Source organism: Callorhinchus milii, unplaced genomic scaffold, assembly GCF_018977255.1.
Source record: "Callorhinchus milii isolate IMCB2004 unplaced genomic scaffold, IMCB_Cmil_1.0 Scaffold2, whole genome shotgun sequence".
Taxonomy (NCBI): domain Eukaryota; kingdom Metazoa; phylum Chordata; class Chondrichthyes; order Chimaeriformes; family Callorhinchidae; genus Callorhinchus; species Callorhinchus milii.
In genome coordinates, this window is record NW_024704743.1 from 24,147,253 (window position 1) to 24,162,035 (window position 14,783).

Consider the following 14,783-nt stretch of genomic DNA (forward strand, 5'->3'; position numbering starts at 1 on the left):
AAATGGAGAGCGAACAAAACATCTACACCATAAGGTCATCCATTGTATTCAATGTCTTTGACACTATCCTAAATGTCACCTTTGTAAATACAAAATAGAAATGTTTCCAGAATATTTTTAATATTTGTATTAAATGTTAAAATAAAAAGTACATTTTGTTCATTTAAAGCTGACTTGTCAGTACTCTCCAGCACAAATCTCCTTTTTTGTTCACTAATGTTGCGCTTCATTTTTCTGTTCCAGAAGAAAAAAAAATTCAAACTTTACTTACATCTAACATGTTCACATTGCATATATATGCTTATTGGATAGAATGCAAAGTTATAAGGCTAAAATTCCTCCTGAATTCAATTCATTTATTTCTTTAACACCTCCCCCAAACCAACCACAAGGAAAGAGGCCATAATATGATTTGCACCGACACCAACTAACAATGACAAACAGCAAATTGCCCCATGACCGATAGGGTGAGAGCAATTTTGTGTAAGTAGTAAAAGGGTGAAATACCTCTATTGGAAGAGCACGCTTACCACCTTGATACAACTTCAAAAGATGGCTTGTTGCTAAATTACATAGTTAGCGTTGGTATTGGGTCATTGCAAACACACAAAAAAAGTTAATAATGACTACATCTGTCAATAAATGTCAGACAGGTGTTCCAGGAGTCAGAATACAACATGGGATTTCCAAAAAGGAAATCCAAAATAAAGTAACAATCTTGTTTGATATTTACATGCATGTTTCCCATAGAGAACAAATTGTGCCACTCAGCCATTTAGTTAAGGTCCACTTAACTCCTTAATGATGATTCAGTCTTTGAGAGAAAAGGAAGCCCTTCTCAAACATTGTAATGCAGATGCATCAAATGATGTACATGACAGTGTTTGCAATGGTGATTTTGCAAGTGGGACAGGAGAGGGAGATATTCTCCAATTTACATATACTGCGAAGATCTACTATCTGGTTCAGTTTTCTAAGTTCAATTTGGATGATGAAGTGCATTTGAAACCAACTTTTGATTCAAATTCTAGGTCTCGGTGTGGCAAGAATACTTAAATGATTGCTTATTGCAGAAATTCTGTATTATAGCTCCGAAAAGACAAATGCAAATAGTAAATTTGATATTTCCTTACAAGTAATCTTACTACACCTTTTGATGTGGTAATTCATCCTTTCACTACCATCTGCAGTAAAGCGTGTAGAACAAATACAGATTTGCATGGATTCGTCACTTCTGAAATTCTTTTATAAATATATATTGTATAAAAATCAAGACAAAGAGGGGAGTGGTCAGATTCTGGAAAATTCTGTTTAAGCAACTGTTCACATTAAGTCAACAGTACCCATTTCTTCATCTACATTTGTTATACATCACTGTTTAAAAATTTAAAACATTCCCATTAATGCAAATAACAGTATTATCAATACACTAAGTCAGGTGCTGACTGTAAAACATTACAGCTTTTAAATTGTATGGATTTGGCTTTGTAATGTAAAGCATGCCACTGCCCCATTAATAAGGGTAGCATCACAAATGCTCAGCATTTTTCTCTTCAGAAAATAAATTTGCTGAACATTACACAAAAATCAATTCACAGTTCTGGGAATATACAGAGAATAGAAGGGCAATTCTACAAATAAAATCTCCACCCACCCTTGTCCCCCAGAAACAAGATTTCTTCCAATTATCCAAGAAAAGATTTCTTCCAATTATCCAAGGTAGGCAGCAGAAAAGCTTAGGCACTTCAAAAATGTCCGAGCTATGCAGCCTAAATCCAACCTCGATGGTGCCATTCACTTTGTTGAAGAAATAGCAAATCAAATTAGTACAAAAGACTGCAAAAATGAGATAGATCTACATTATGTCCAGGGGAGATAATAGTGAAAAGTATTGTTGCAGGAGGTCGTGGATTAGTCTGCAATTAGACATCTGCCGAAACCAAAGTATATATGTGAGTGATGTTGGTGTTAGGCTAAAACAATGCTCTATATGGCATTTAATATTTTGCTCTAAAGTAGACTTTAGAACTGTCTTACCAAAACATTAGATTTTGGGCATGAACAACAATTGAAATTAAGTGTTTTGTGAATCCTAACCATTTGCAACCTTTGTTTTCTGTTTTTGCTTTGCCCTGCTTTGTAAAGTTTACTTGAATTCCAGGGTATTAAAGTACCAACCATTGTGAACATCTGTAAAAATGAGTTCATGAAGTCATCACAAACTTACCCTTGCTATATGGTCTCTGTACCACTCTCACTTGCAAAATGTAGGACAACAGTCCAAATAAAGTGATGACTACATTTAATAAATTAATATACATATTTTAAGATTTACAATGCACATTCATTTATCTTTTTTAAGGGGTTCAGAATGTTCATTCTATTTACAGATATACAGTTTTCAGACAGCAATGGGACAGTAATTAAGGTGAGAAAACTGAACTTTTTTGTCTGCTTGACATGAGCAAAGATGCAAACAAGGGAGCAGGGAGACGAGGGGGGGGGAGGGGAGAAAGAGATAGATCAAAGGAGGAGCACATAAGGGATAGGTAGGCCAGAACCACTACTCCTCAAAGGAAGGTGGTGCAGTCGTCTTGGATTGTTTAGCAGCCTTTCGTTCGTAGTTAACTAGACGCTGGCCAACAAGATACCTACATTCACAAGAGAAAGAAGTTAAAAATTGTAACATTTTTCAATTCATATAGCATTTTTACTATAATTGAAGTTAGTCAAGAAATATTTGTGAGGATTATACTCAGAAGTACAAGGGATTTTGAAAGGTAAATAGGGAGAAACTATCTGCACCGTTTATGGAGTCGGAATCTACAGGATTAAGGCCATAAAAATAGGGAGAGGCTAAGCAAATTTATTTTTACAGTTTTAGGGTGGATTGCTATCAAGCTGTTGCATTACTTTGGCCAGTCCCAAAGTAAAAAAAAATATTAAAGTAAATGCTGTAATCCAACTCTACTCATTCAATCCACGAAAAAATTTGAAATAATTTCATTATCTGTTTTACACAATAATTTTTTCCAAATAGTAAAATACAATACAAATTACATTTGCCTAGAGCAGAAAGTCCAAAGGCTCGGCTGCCAATGGTGGAGCGGTCTGGGTGGGGAACGTGGAGCAGGCCAGAACCTGTTGAGTGGCAGGGCGGACAGGTTGATACTTACTTGTCATTTTTAATGTGTTCATAGAGGCGCTTGAATTGGCGGATTTGGAAGGAAAGGACTCCCATCAATATCACCACCATTAAAAGGAAAGGATAAATCCGACGCTGGACTAGGTTCTGCATCTCAGTAGTTACTGCTACACAACAAAGGAAAATAAAAGTGGAATTCAAAACACATACTGAATTTATTGAACAAGTAAAATAAACATTCAGTGAATAAGATGAATAAGCCACATTTCTGAAAACTGTCCGTTCAGGGGATTTAATCGGAGAATAAATGCTGTAAAATCAGATTGATACAAAGTGGAGTCCTATAGCTTAGTGGCTAGAGCACTCGCCTCTCAAGTAAGAGGACTTGGGTTTGATTCCCAGTCAGGGTGAAACGTTGGGCAAGCTTTGCTTACTCCACACGCCTCTATTTACCTAGCAGGAAGTAGGAACCCGGTTGTTAAGTCAATTGGCAGATCACTTTTCCAGGGGTAATAATCCCTTCAAAAAAAAATAATGTGATCACTCAAACCACAATAGTTTGTGGTACACTGCTGTGCGCAATTGGCTGCCGCATTTTTCCCACAAAATATACAGTCAATTCACTTACAGTATATTCTGTGAATTGCTTTGCGACGTCTCGAAGACGTGATAAGGCTGCTTCTTCTTATTATTAAAGTAGACAATTCCAAAGGGTTGCCCTAACCTCATTATGTTAAATATTGTATGGTTCCAAATTTATCTTGAGCTGTTGAGCCAACATGACTATTATTTTACCTAATTTACTGGTATGCGACTACATTAAATTAGTCTGCTAATTGCATAAACACTTGATTGATTGAATAAATAGAACCAAATCCTACTCTCACTTATAACAACAAATTACATTTGTGTGGCGCTTTTTACATCAGGAGGATGTCCCATGGCGCTGGATAGTCAAGGATGTACCAGAGCTGGGGGTTGAGATCATGAGGCATGGAGGGCAGGGAGGGTGACCAAAAATGAGGTCGAAGAGGAAGATCTTGAGACGGGCTTTGAAGGAAGCAAGAGAGCGGGCAGGCGAAGGGTCTGGGGTTGGAGTTCCAAGGGGTGGGGGCAGAAAGGCTGCAGGCCCGACCGCCGATGGTGCTGCTGATGGGCAAGCCGAGTGACGTGAAGCAGGCCGGAGCCTGCTGAGCAGAATGGGTTTAGCAAGTCACAGAGGAGCAAGGCCGTGGAGGGCTTTGAAGGCGACAATGAGGATTTTGAATTCGATCCTCAAGGGGATGGGAGCCAGTGGTGCTGGGTGAGAATGGGGGTGATAGGTTCAAGGAGCGTGGTGAGGGAGAGGACACGAGCTGCAGAGTTCTAAACAATCTGCAGCTTGTGGAAAGAAGGGTTTCTTTCTGTGGAAAGTCTGGCAAACAGGGAGATAGCGTAATCGAGCCCGAGTGTGTGGTTGAGGGTCTCAGCGGCCTGAGGGGAGAGGCAGCGACGGAGCTGGGTGATGCTGCAGTGGTGGGAGAAGGCAGAACATGTCATGGCATGGATGTGCGGTTTGAACACACTATACATTTTAAATATTCAAACACCAAGTTCAGATGTAACCTCTACCAGAAAAGAAATGTTTCATAAAACAATCCTTTCAATGAATAATGCGCTAGAGGCTTGAAATATAAATTGGGATGTTGCAAATCATAAGACAAATGTTTTGGTACTTACCCAATAGGGGAACAATGCCTGTAGCTATAACATATGGTAGACAAAGTGATAACAACAACACTGCAATAACTGGTGCTGCCAATTTGCGAATTATAAAATGCAGATCAATGTTTCGAATGCCATTTGCATAGACCTGAAATGAAAAAAATACTAGTTAGATATTTTGCAGTTAATATAAATGTGAAAGTTCATAGAAAACCAAGTAGTATGTCAGAAGTTTTGCTATTTAGCTATAATTTGCCACAGTCATCTTGATTGGGAGCATCTTTATGGAAATACATGACTGCAGGGTGCAAAATAGAATAGCTGTTTGTAGCTGTAGAGGCAGCCGTTTGCTTCATGCCCATGATTTTCAATTGTGAGAACCTAACCCTATCAGTCGATTTCAACATCCTCACACTCGTTTTCAAATCTCTTCATGCACTGGCAGCGCCCTACATCGCCGACCTTAACCCCCAACCAAAAACCTGCTGCCTCTGCTCGACTGGCTCCCTCCTTCTGCATGTCCCCAGTACCTTCTGCTCCAACACTGGTGACCATGCTTTCAGCCGCTATGCCATGAGACTCCGGAACACTCATCCTCTATCCCTCCTCTTTCCCCCTACTTCCCCATTTTCCGGTCGCACCTGAAGACCTTCCAGTTCGACCGTGCCTACGGTCACCTCCCCCTCCCCCCAGCTCAATGCCGTGTTCTGTCATTGTCAAGCACTCTGGGATGCTACCCTGTGTGAGGGGCGTTATATAAATGCAAATTTGTTGTAACAACTTGCATTTAGATAGGATCCTTTACACATGGTAGCATCTGAGTGCGGAACAATGGAGTAGTTTGATGGTGAGATGGAGAGAAAGTTAGCTTTAATTAAGTCATCAAGAGAACTATTGGGAGCAATGCAGAGAGACAAAGACAAAGGAAGAAAACAAACAACTGTATAATGTGTGTGTACATTTCTACAATAATGAATCAGCATACATCTCTAAATCTAGTGCAGAATCCTACGTTACTTGTCCAAATTACAACTGAGTTACAAAAACAGAACTAAAAAGGCCATTATTATTATTACCTGTTCAATAACTGTTTTCAGCCACCACTGAGGTCCCATCAGAGTTATTGCAGCAATAATTTTGGCATGGAGAACACCTAGAGCCCAATCCTGTAATAAAAAAGTTACCACAATCAAAAACGAAAGGAGGAAGACGTAACTGAACTGTTTTCTTCCCCTACTATGCTTGGGGAAAGTGATTTGGTCGTCAGTTCAGGAATATCTGTGGTATCTTAAAATTGAGCTAAAGATCTCCATTGTCCATTAGGGGTTTACTTGTATTTTTATATATACAAATGTTGAATATGGGAAATAACCCTGGGTTTGTGAGAAAACAGAAATCATTCAATTAACCATTTCTAAACGTTACTATCCTTTCAATTATGTTTAACCTAAGTTGCCTGTACGGTTAAAATATGATCCCACAGGTACTGAACAGCCGGTGTTGGTGGGGGGGCAGAGGATACAGTTGAGCCCAGTCTTGTCCTGACCGGTCTCCCAATTCCCACCCACCTGGAACAATCAAATGTAAGAAACACCAAATTCTCTCTCCAGTGCATTGCAGCCTGTTTCTGTCCATGTAGCAAACAGAATTTACTGAGTGTTACCTAATCCTATATTTCTTCTTTAAACAAGTCATAGGTTTGCAAGAGAAGCCTTGGATGGCTGTTTATCTACCAGAGTTTCTTCTCCTTTAGAAGTCATTGCTATCATGAAGTAAGTGGCCTAGGTTTAAATTGTCATGGCTTTATTTTTGAGAATGCAATTTGAACCTTAGTTCCTAACCAAAGAATGGGTCAATTGAAGAGGCCACTTCTCTCAATTTACACTACAACTAACTCACATGCCCAACTGGGTGCTGTAACAATTTGGGAAGATTGAAATAACTGAACATGCATTTAATGGATTTAAAATAAATATGGAGTGCATGAGCCTAAAGTAATATACTGTAAATACATTAATCTGTGGGCCGTCCTCCTGACTTCAAAGGCACTATACAAATGTAATTTGTTATTGTAAATCACAAGGACTATTTTGACCCAACCAGAGTTTTTTTCCAATCTTATGTTTAAAAGTTCTTATGAAGTCTGACAATAAGATCAACCACCATAACTTTGAATTACAGTTCAAAGGTAGTACATTTTATTTTAGTGCATTTGCATACCTGCCACGGGTAGAAGAGTGGCGTCTGATCCAGAGGAACCCGCAAGGGAGCTACGATAACCAGCTCAAACAAGAGACCTAAAAGAAGAGGAACCATTCCAGCCAGCAGCAGGGCCACTATCAGTGTTTTCACTATCTACAGAGAAAGCAAAACCATTCATATAAAAACTGCTACCTTCTGAATTTGGAAAAATATTTTATTGTTCATAAAGTTAAATTTCCAATTCCCATCTATAATACAAAAATGAATAGGAGCTCTAGAACATAATTAAAGGAGCAATAGATTTACAAAGCTTTTGGCATTTTCCTTCCAGGGAAACATAATATGATGTAATTTGAATCCAAACACTATTGTATCTGATTTAGAATGTGTAATTCAATTACAGATTATTTAAATCTCCATTTCCCTTTACACATAAAGCATTGGGGAGTAAGTTGGTCGAAGATAGGGAATCTCATTGCTGAAATATCAGTGGGTAAATGGAAGAAAAGCAACTGACCCTCAATCTATTTCACTGCATGGATCTTCCATATTGTATGCGTTTTTAAAAGGCAGACCGGGGTAACCAAATGTAAGGATTATTACTATTATTTAGTTCCAATATTTGTATCCAATTTGTGGTATTTCTCAACGGGATTCCTTATTAAGGAATTATGATGTACATTACTTTCTACGTACCAAATCCAACCTGACATTTCAAAACAGATGAATTTGGATACTGCAACAGACTTCATTCTTTCAATAAAAGATTAACACAAAGCAAGTTTTTATTAAATTACTTTTTTAATCCACTAAAAGTCTATATTTTCAACATTCATGGGTTTTTCCTATCTTGATAGTCTTAAGCAGATTTACAGCAGGAGAGATTTTACCCAGTATATGAGGAAATTGCTTTTAAATTATATGGGAATCAAAAAGCATTTCAGCCTGTACTCTCTTATTGGTCAACTCCTCATCCCTTTCCTGTACATTGAGATATTAACTCACTGTCTGATCGAATTTTTCATAGGTACCTTTGCTTATAAAGAATTAGGAATTAACCCTTTTGCAGCATGCCATTTGTCACCTGAATGTTTAACTGAGACATTTACAAAACATATTCTGAGCAGCTGTAAGGACTTACCATAAGGGACCATTCCTTCAGTTTCAGAAAAATAACATCTCGTCCCTGTGGCATCCATGCTGCCATTACTGTAATTGCTCGAATAGACAACCAGCATATATACAGTCCGCAGGCAGCTGTGTATAGTTCATGAATTTTGGCACTCCCGGTCCAAAATGACATAAGCCAACGACCTGCTGAAACTGAATAAAAAACAAAAATGGCACAATTTGGAAGAATACATACAAAAGCCATAATCAACCTGAGGACCAAGGCGAAAGAGCCACAAGATGGTAATAAACATACCTGGTAATGTGAGGCAGATGAGGCTTGCAATCAATAATGTCACACACATGAAGATTACCAAGAGAAGGATCTATATGAAAGAAATGTAATGATTGGAATTAAACTCAACTGCAAGCACTTGCTAATTTGTTAAATCAAAGAATATTGTCACATTTAATTAACTGGATTTACACCTCATTTTGCAAATGGTTTATCAGTTTAGAATGAATACAGTTTTGACTTTAATTATAAAGAATTTAAATCATAATCTATTATATCATTTTCAAACTCCATGCCTAGTCAAATTAGTTCCTGACGTTTATCATTTGAAGAAAAAGAATATAAAACTAAGAAATGGGATTAGAGGAATTATCTACAAGGGATGAACTAGCAACATTTTAGGCTGTACGAACCAAATGGTCTTCTAAGGTGTAATTTCTATGATGCTATGAAAACAACCTGTTTGATGTTGAACAATAGTACAACATACCCAGAACCTTCAATAGGGTTATTAGATTGAATGGTTATGTAATTCCAATTATAGTTGGACCCCGTTATCCACAGATGCAGACTCCACCTCACCAAGCCAGTCAGTAACCTGGGCATCTTGTTCGACCCTCAACAATCGTTTCTCCCCCATACCCGTGCCATGCCCCCACTCTGCATTCCCCCACCTCCGCAACATTGCCCGACTCCGCCACTGCCTCAGCCCGCCAAAACCCTCATACACGCATTCATCACCTCAAGGCTCAACTACAGAAACTCCCTCCTTGTCGGTCTCCCCAACTCTTCCCTCCACAAGCTGCAGATCATCCAGAACTCTACAGCTCGCGTCCTCTCCCGCACCAGGCTCCATGATCCCATCACCGCCACCCTCGCCCGGCTCCCCTGACTCCCCATCCCTCAGAGGATAGAATTCAAAATCCTCATCCTCATTTTCAAGGCCCTCCATGGCCTTGACCCCTCCTACATTTCTGATGTGCTGACCCCCAATCAACCTGTCCGCTCCCTGCGTTCAGGAGGCTCTGACCTGTTCCACATCTCCAGCCCGACCCGCCCTACCATCGGCATCCCAGCTTTCAACCTCTCTACCGCCACCCTTTGGAACTTCATCCCACAATCCCTTTTGTCTTGCTCCCTCCCTTGCCTCCTTCAAGGCACAACTCAAAAGCCCTGCTTTTCGACCGTACCTACAGCCGCCCTCCTACCTCTCTGCCCTCCCTTACCCCAACTCTACCCCCCACGCTTGGGTCCTGATCCCCGACTGTTCAGCACCTTGGGACGTCCTCCCAACGTGAAAGGTGCTTTACAATTGTAATTTTGTTGTTGTTGTAACTAACTGGTAGGGGACCACAAAATGAGAACATGTTATAACAGATTGCATTAGTGTGGTGGACAGTAATCACTTCTTGAAATGTCAGGTTGCCAGGGACACTGCCACTGCATTGTGCATTCACAGGAAAGCAGGACAGCCAGCAGTGCCTGCTCTCGTAAGCATTTCCAGCAATTGCTGGGACACCAATGACATCCAGTAGTTGCTGGCATGCTGCTGACATTCTAGCCTTGCCCCTTCCTACCTCAGTGACCTGCTACCCACTTATCAACTTGTCCGCTCAGCAAACTCCTGCCTGCTCCATGTCCCCCGCCCGGCCTGCCCCACGATTGGCGATCGGGCTTTCAGCCTCTCCGCCTCCACCCTTTGGAACATCCCACATCCCCATCGTCTTGCTCCCTCCCTTGCCTCCTTCAAGGCATGACTCAAGACCCTCCTCGTCGACTGTTCCTTCGGCCACCATCCTCCCCTCCAATGTCCCACTCCAAGACAGTGTAACAACAGTCTATATAGAACTACCCAGGACATCTCCATAAAGGTCTGCTCTAGAGATCTTATGAATATAGATGTACAACAACCATAAAAATTTTCCCTTGAAAAATAGTACATTCCTCGAGTTTGCTGTTTATCGCTGCTCTACTGCTCCGAAATTTTAAACCATAATTAAAAACGTGACAATAAAAAAAAGTTACTCACCCTGAATGGAAATTGCAGAGGTTTACGATAAGGCTGAAAACCAACAGGTCCACCCTGTTGCAATATGGCCTGGTGGGCGGCATGAAGTCCTTCACCAACTACAGGTATGACATTGTTATTACGAGGTTGTTGGTTATTGTTCGCCTGCTGGTTTGCATTGTTCTCATTTTCTTCTTGGTCTCCAAGTAAATATGAGTGAAGGTCTCTGACAGAAAAAGTTCAGATGATACACTTAGAATCCTACAGCACAGAAGGAGGCTGTTCGGCCCATCGTGCCCGTAACTACTCTTTGAAAAAGCTATCCAACTCGTCCCACTCCCTCGCTCTTTTCCCATAGCCTTGTCAATTTTTTTTCATTTCAAATATATATCCAATTCACTTTTGAAAGTTATTTTTCAATTTGCTTTCACCACCCTTTCAGGCTGTGCATTCCAGATTGTAACAACTTGCTGCGTAAAAAAATTCTCCTCATCTCCTCTCTGGTTCTTTTGCCAATCTATACTGAATTATATGATAATTTAACCTAACAGTATAATTTGACCACCTTATATGATAATTTAACATAACCATTAAACCTAAGAAAAATTACTTTGGTGGATGTTTATACGACTGCTATGTTTACCCAAACTTAAATCCTTCACTCAACCCGATATCAAAAATTCTGTCCAGTTAGAGAAGTTAAATCATCTGTATTTCCCAGAATTTTACTATTTGGACAACATGTATCAAAATAATTTCTAACATTAGGCATTATTGCACAGGAAATACAAAACTTAAATCTACTAGATCTAAATAACTTCTCCAAAAAAGTAGGTACATTAGTTTCCTTGGTGGCTCTTAAGATTCAAATATTCAGTAAGACCTCTTGATATCCAAAGTTCTGTAGTTTCAAAACAAAGTTTTCTTACTCTATAAGCATTTACACAAATTTGTTAAATTTCGCAAAGTAATTTTTCCTCTTTTTGATATGGCATGTTCTGATGTATTGTTCCCTGCAATCTTGCTGGTGTTCACTTGTAGCTCCTAAATAGCAGCAGCTGCTACTGTGCAAGTTAAATGTACTCCTGAAAACATTCAATTTAGCCATCATATATTCCAAAATGTTGGGCTCTACAGACAGATCTGTAGAGCAGAGCAATGAGGTAGGCAGAAGGTTCAAGAATTACTCACAGCAGGTACCCGGCTGTAACAGTCCAAGCTCGCACAAGACCCTTAAGCCACTGCCTGGTGTGTCCCTGTTCCAGTAGGGCAGGCAATACCACCTGCAGGAGCAGAAGCTCCAGGGACAATTCACTGACTGGAGCATCACTACAGAGAAAACCAACAATTAAGACAGCTCTAGAAAATAATTCAAATATGCTACTTATTTTGTGAGAAGACCACAACAGCTGCACTACTTTCCCTGATGAGCAAAGGGGTACGTTTCATTTGATGATCGTATGAACGAGAGCGTTATATTAGTAATCCTCAATCTTTCAGCAGACTATTTGTTTACAAAAATATTGCAAAATGATCATCAGATTTTCCACCATCTTTTCTCCAATGTTAGAATTTTGTGTTGCCCGATGACTTCCATTTTTAGTTGCCTTAATCTTTCAATACCATTTACTTTTAATAATTGTCCCCATTAGTCATTGTACTCCGACTGCAGCAAAGATAAGACTAATTGGATCAATACACTCATTTTAGTAGGGTGTGCACACCTATTCTGTGTTGCTCGATAGCAAGATAATAACACTATTGAGTCATCTGGTTTTACAACACAGGATTAGAAATCATTCATAGGCACAAATTGTATTTAACAAAGCATCTCCTGATAACTCCACTAATTAGGAACACAAACCCCAACAGACTGTGTATGTTGCATCAATAAATATAGTAATAAATAATCCTTGCATTTGATATAGCGCTTTTCACGTCTTCTAGACGTCTCAAAGCGCTTCACAGAATATGCTGTAAAGTAAATTGACTGTATATTTGTGGGTGAAACTTGGCAACCAATTGCACATAGCAGTGTCCCACAAACAGTTGTGGATTGAATGACCAAATTATTATCCACGGAAAAGCGATCCGTCATTCGACAAAAAACTGGGTTCCTACTTACTGTTAGGTAAACAGAGGCGTGTGGAATAAGGAAACTTGCCCAAAATTTTGTCCTGCCGGGAATAGAACCCAGGTCTCTCGCTTGTGAGACGAGTGCTCTAACCATTGAGCTACAGATTCCACTGATTATACTGATTACTTGGTGTTATGAAGAGTGCCACCAGGTAATCAGATACAATAATCTTTTAAAATGATATGAGACATGAGGAAAGAGATACACACATTCAACCACAAAGTCCTAACCTGTAAAGCATCACATTGTATGGAAGAAAATCAGGGAGAAGAGTCTTAATAATACGAATTGGTAACCAAAGCATAAGGAGTACAATGGACCCAAAGACAATCTGCAAAGAAAAGAAAAGCACTTTTAACTAAGTTTTAGAAGCAACTCTGTGACACAGACTCAAATATATTTTTCTGATATCTCAATTTCCTACTAATCAACAAAATCTACCATCTAAAGTTAGTTGACTAAATTTACTTGTTACCCTCTCAAAGTAAGTTGTCTTACTGCCAAGCTCTAATTCTCAATTAGGGGGCTACATTTTTCCCAAATCCCTGTAAGCGTTTAATAGTTGCTCTCTGTTGCAGAAGACCTGCACAATTTGATTTTCTGACTATAGGACAAGCTGTTGTGAGACGACTTGCAAAATGGAGTCTGCTTACAAGGGGTGTCTCCTGTGGACCTGCAGAAATGCAGCACACATTGGTTTGGACAGCTTCATTGGCAGGTTTCTACCCTGGAAGTGGCAGTCATTATTTTTCCCAACCTATTATGCGGGTCTAATTCTACAGATCTGAACACCAAGTAATAAAAATGACATTGGCATCAGGTGTCGTTTTTAGTCATAGGTTGTATGATTATCAGCACCCGAGTTGGTACAACCTAATGTTTTAATAGGCATGTTGTTCTAGTTTGACAAACCTATCCGTTCTGTGGATTGATAAGTCACTGTTTTATGTCATTGATTGCCAGTCAATCTTCAGTCACAATTCTGTATTAAATCCATAATTAGTTTGCTATGGCAAGAATAAAAATGTGTATCCTCATAATTTTAATGCCACTCAGCATTCCTACCTCTAAACACCTTTCTCATCCTTAATCTGGATGGAGGAAATGAGGAATATGTAACAGGATCCCATTTTATGTTTTAGAAATTGTTACCCCAACAGATATTTTCAAATAATGAATCATTTGAAACATGATTTATAAGTGCCAAGATCTTTATATCGACTGCAATTAACTAAGATACCTAAACCGTTTTCTCGTACTTTTCATTTAGATTAAGTAAATGTAAATAGGAGAGAAAGAAAGCAGGCACCAGTGCTTCCATTATTTTCTGATAATGGTGCCTTTGGAATAATCAGGATCAGTCTATTAACCTCCTTACAACCTGACATAACCTCAGCATTAACTCCTTATAATCTTTGGTCAATTTCTACTGATTCAAAGCATTTTAAAAGATGTAATACATTCATAGTTAAAATACCTCATACCATAAGGAAGGCCTTCAAATCCATTTAATACTCTAGAATAAAGTGCATTTCCTGCAATTCCCTATTAAGTAAGTTCTATTTGGATCATAACTTTTTAATAAACAATCATGTTTTAGCCTAAAATGGTTAAACACTGGTATAATATTTACCACAGACAGGATAAAACGTCTGAAATGCCTATAAATAGGCAGGTGAATCATCTCCTGAACCGGGTTAAAGTCTGGATCATTCAGATTCCTTAAAAACCACAAGACACCAGGTCTCAAAACCTAAAGATAGAAAAACAAAAGTAAATTGAGTTAAACTTAATTTTTTTAAAAAAAAGCAGTACACAACCACCAGTAATTCATCATAATGAATGAATTTGATTATCAACAATAGGTACATTAAAAGAAAGCTGTGTTTACCATGTTCTGTATGTAGCAGACAGAGAAACACTGCAAAAAATGTTTTTAAGTGTCTCAAATTTAATTTGGCAGTTTTAAGTAGCAGTCTGTAGTATTAATACATTTTAAAAGAATACTCAAGAGAACATTTTAATTCCAATTATTAAATCTGACGAATGATGCTAGAAACTTGTTAGATATGCATCTACAATTGGAAAAATAATAGTTCATTAAAAAAGGAAGCAACTAAAGAATAAAAATGATAAAACACTCAAGAACAACATTTTAAAAGCTGTTTCAGTGTGAAGTAAA

General features: G+C 38.9%; 1 protein-coding gene across 2 annotated transcripts in view; it reads right to left on the reverse strand.

Moving 5' to 3' along the window:
• Positions 1-335: 335 nt before the first annotated feature.
• The window catches only part of march6 (membrane-associated ring finger (C3HC4) 6), a 49,738-nt gene continuing 35,290 nt past the window's right edge, over positions 336-14,783 (reverse strand). For both annotated transcript variants that reach the window (XM_042346910.1, XM_007889683.2), the window contains exons 16-26: positions 14,235-14,354; positions 12,832-12,932; positions 11,656-11,793; positions 10,486-10,690; positions 8,478-8,547; positions 8,193-8,374; positions 7,070-7,204; positions 5,926-6,015; positions 4,865-4,997; positions 3,177-3,312; positions 336-2,651 (exon numbers count right to left, since the gene is read on the reverse strand). In XM_042346910.1, coding sequence (XP_042202844.1) covers positions 2,564-2,651; positions 3,177-3,312; positions 4,865-4,997; positions 5,926-6,015; positions 7,070-7,204; positions 8,193-8,374; positions 8,478-8,547; positions 10,486-10,690; positions 11,656-11,793; positions 12,832-12,932; positions 14,235-14,354 — 1,398 coding nt within the window. In that variant the 3' untranslated portion in view covers positions 336-2,563. The remainder of the gene's footprint in view (positions 2,652-3,176; positions 3,313-4,864; positions 4,998-5,925; positions 6,016-7,069; positions 7,205-8,192; positions 8,375-8,477; positions 8,548-10,485; positions 10,691-11,655; positions 11,794-12,831; positions 12,933-14,234; positions 14,355-14,783) is intronic.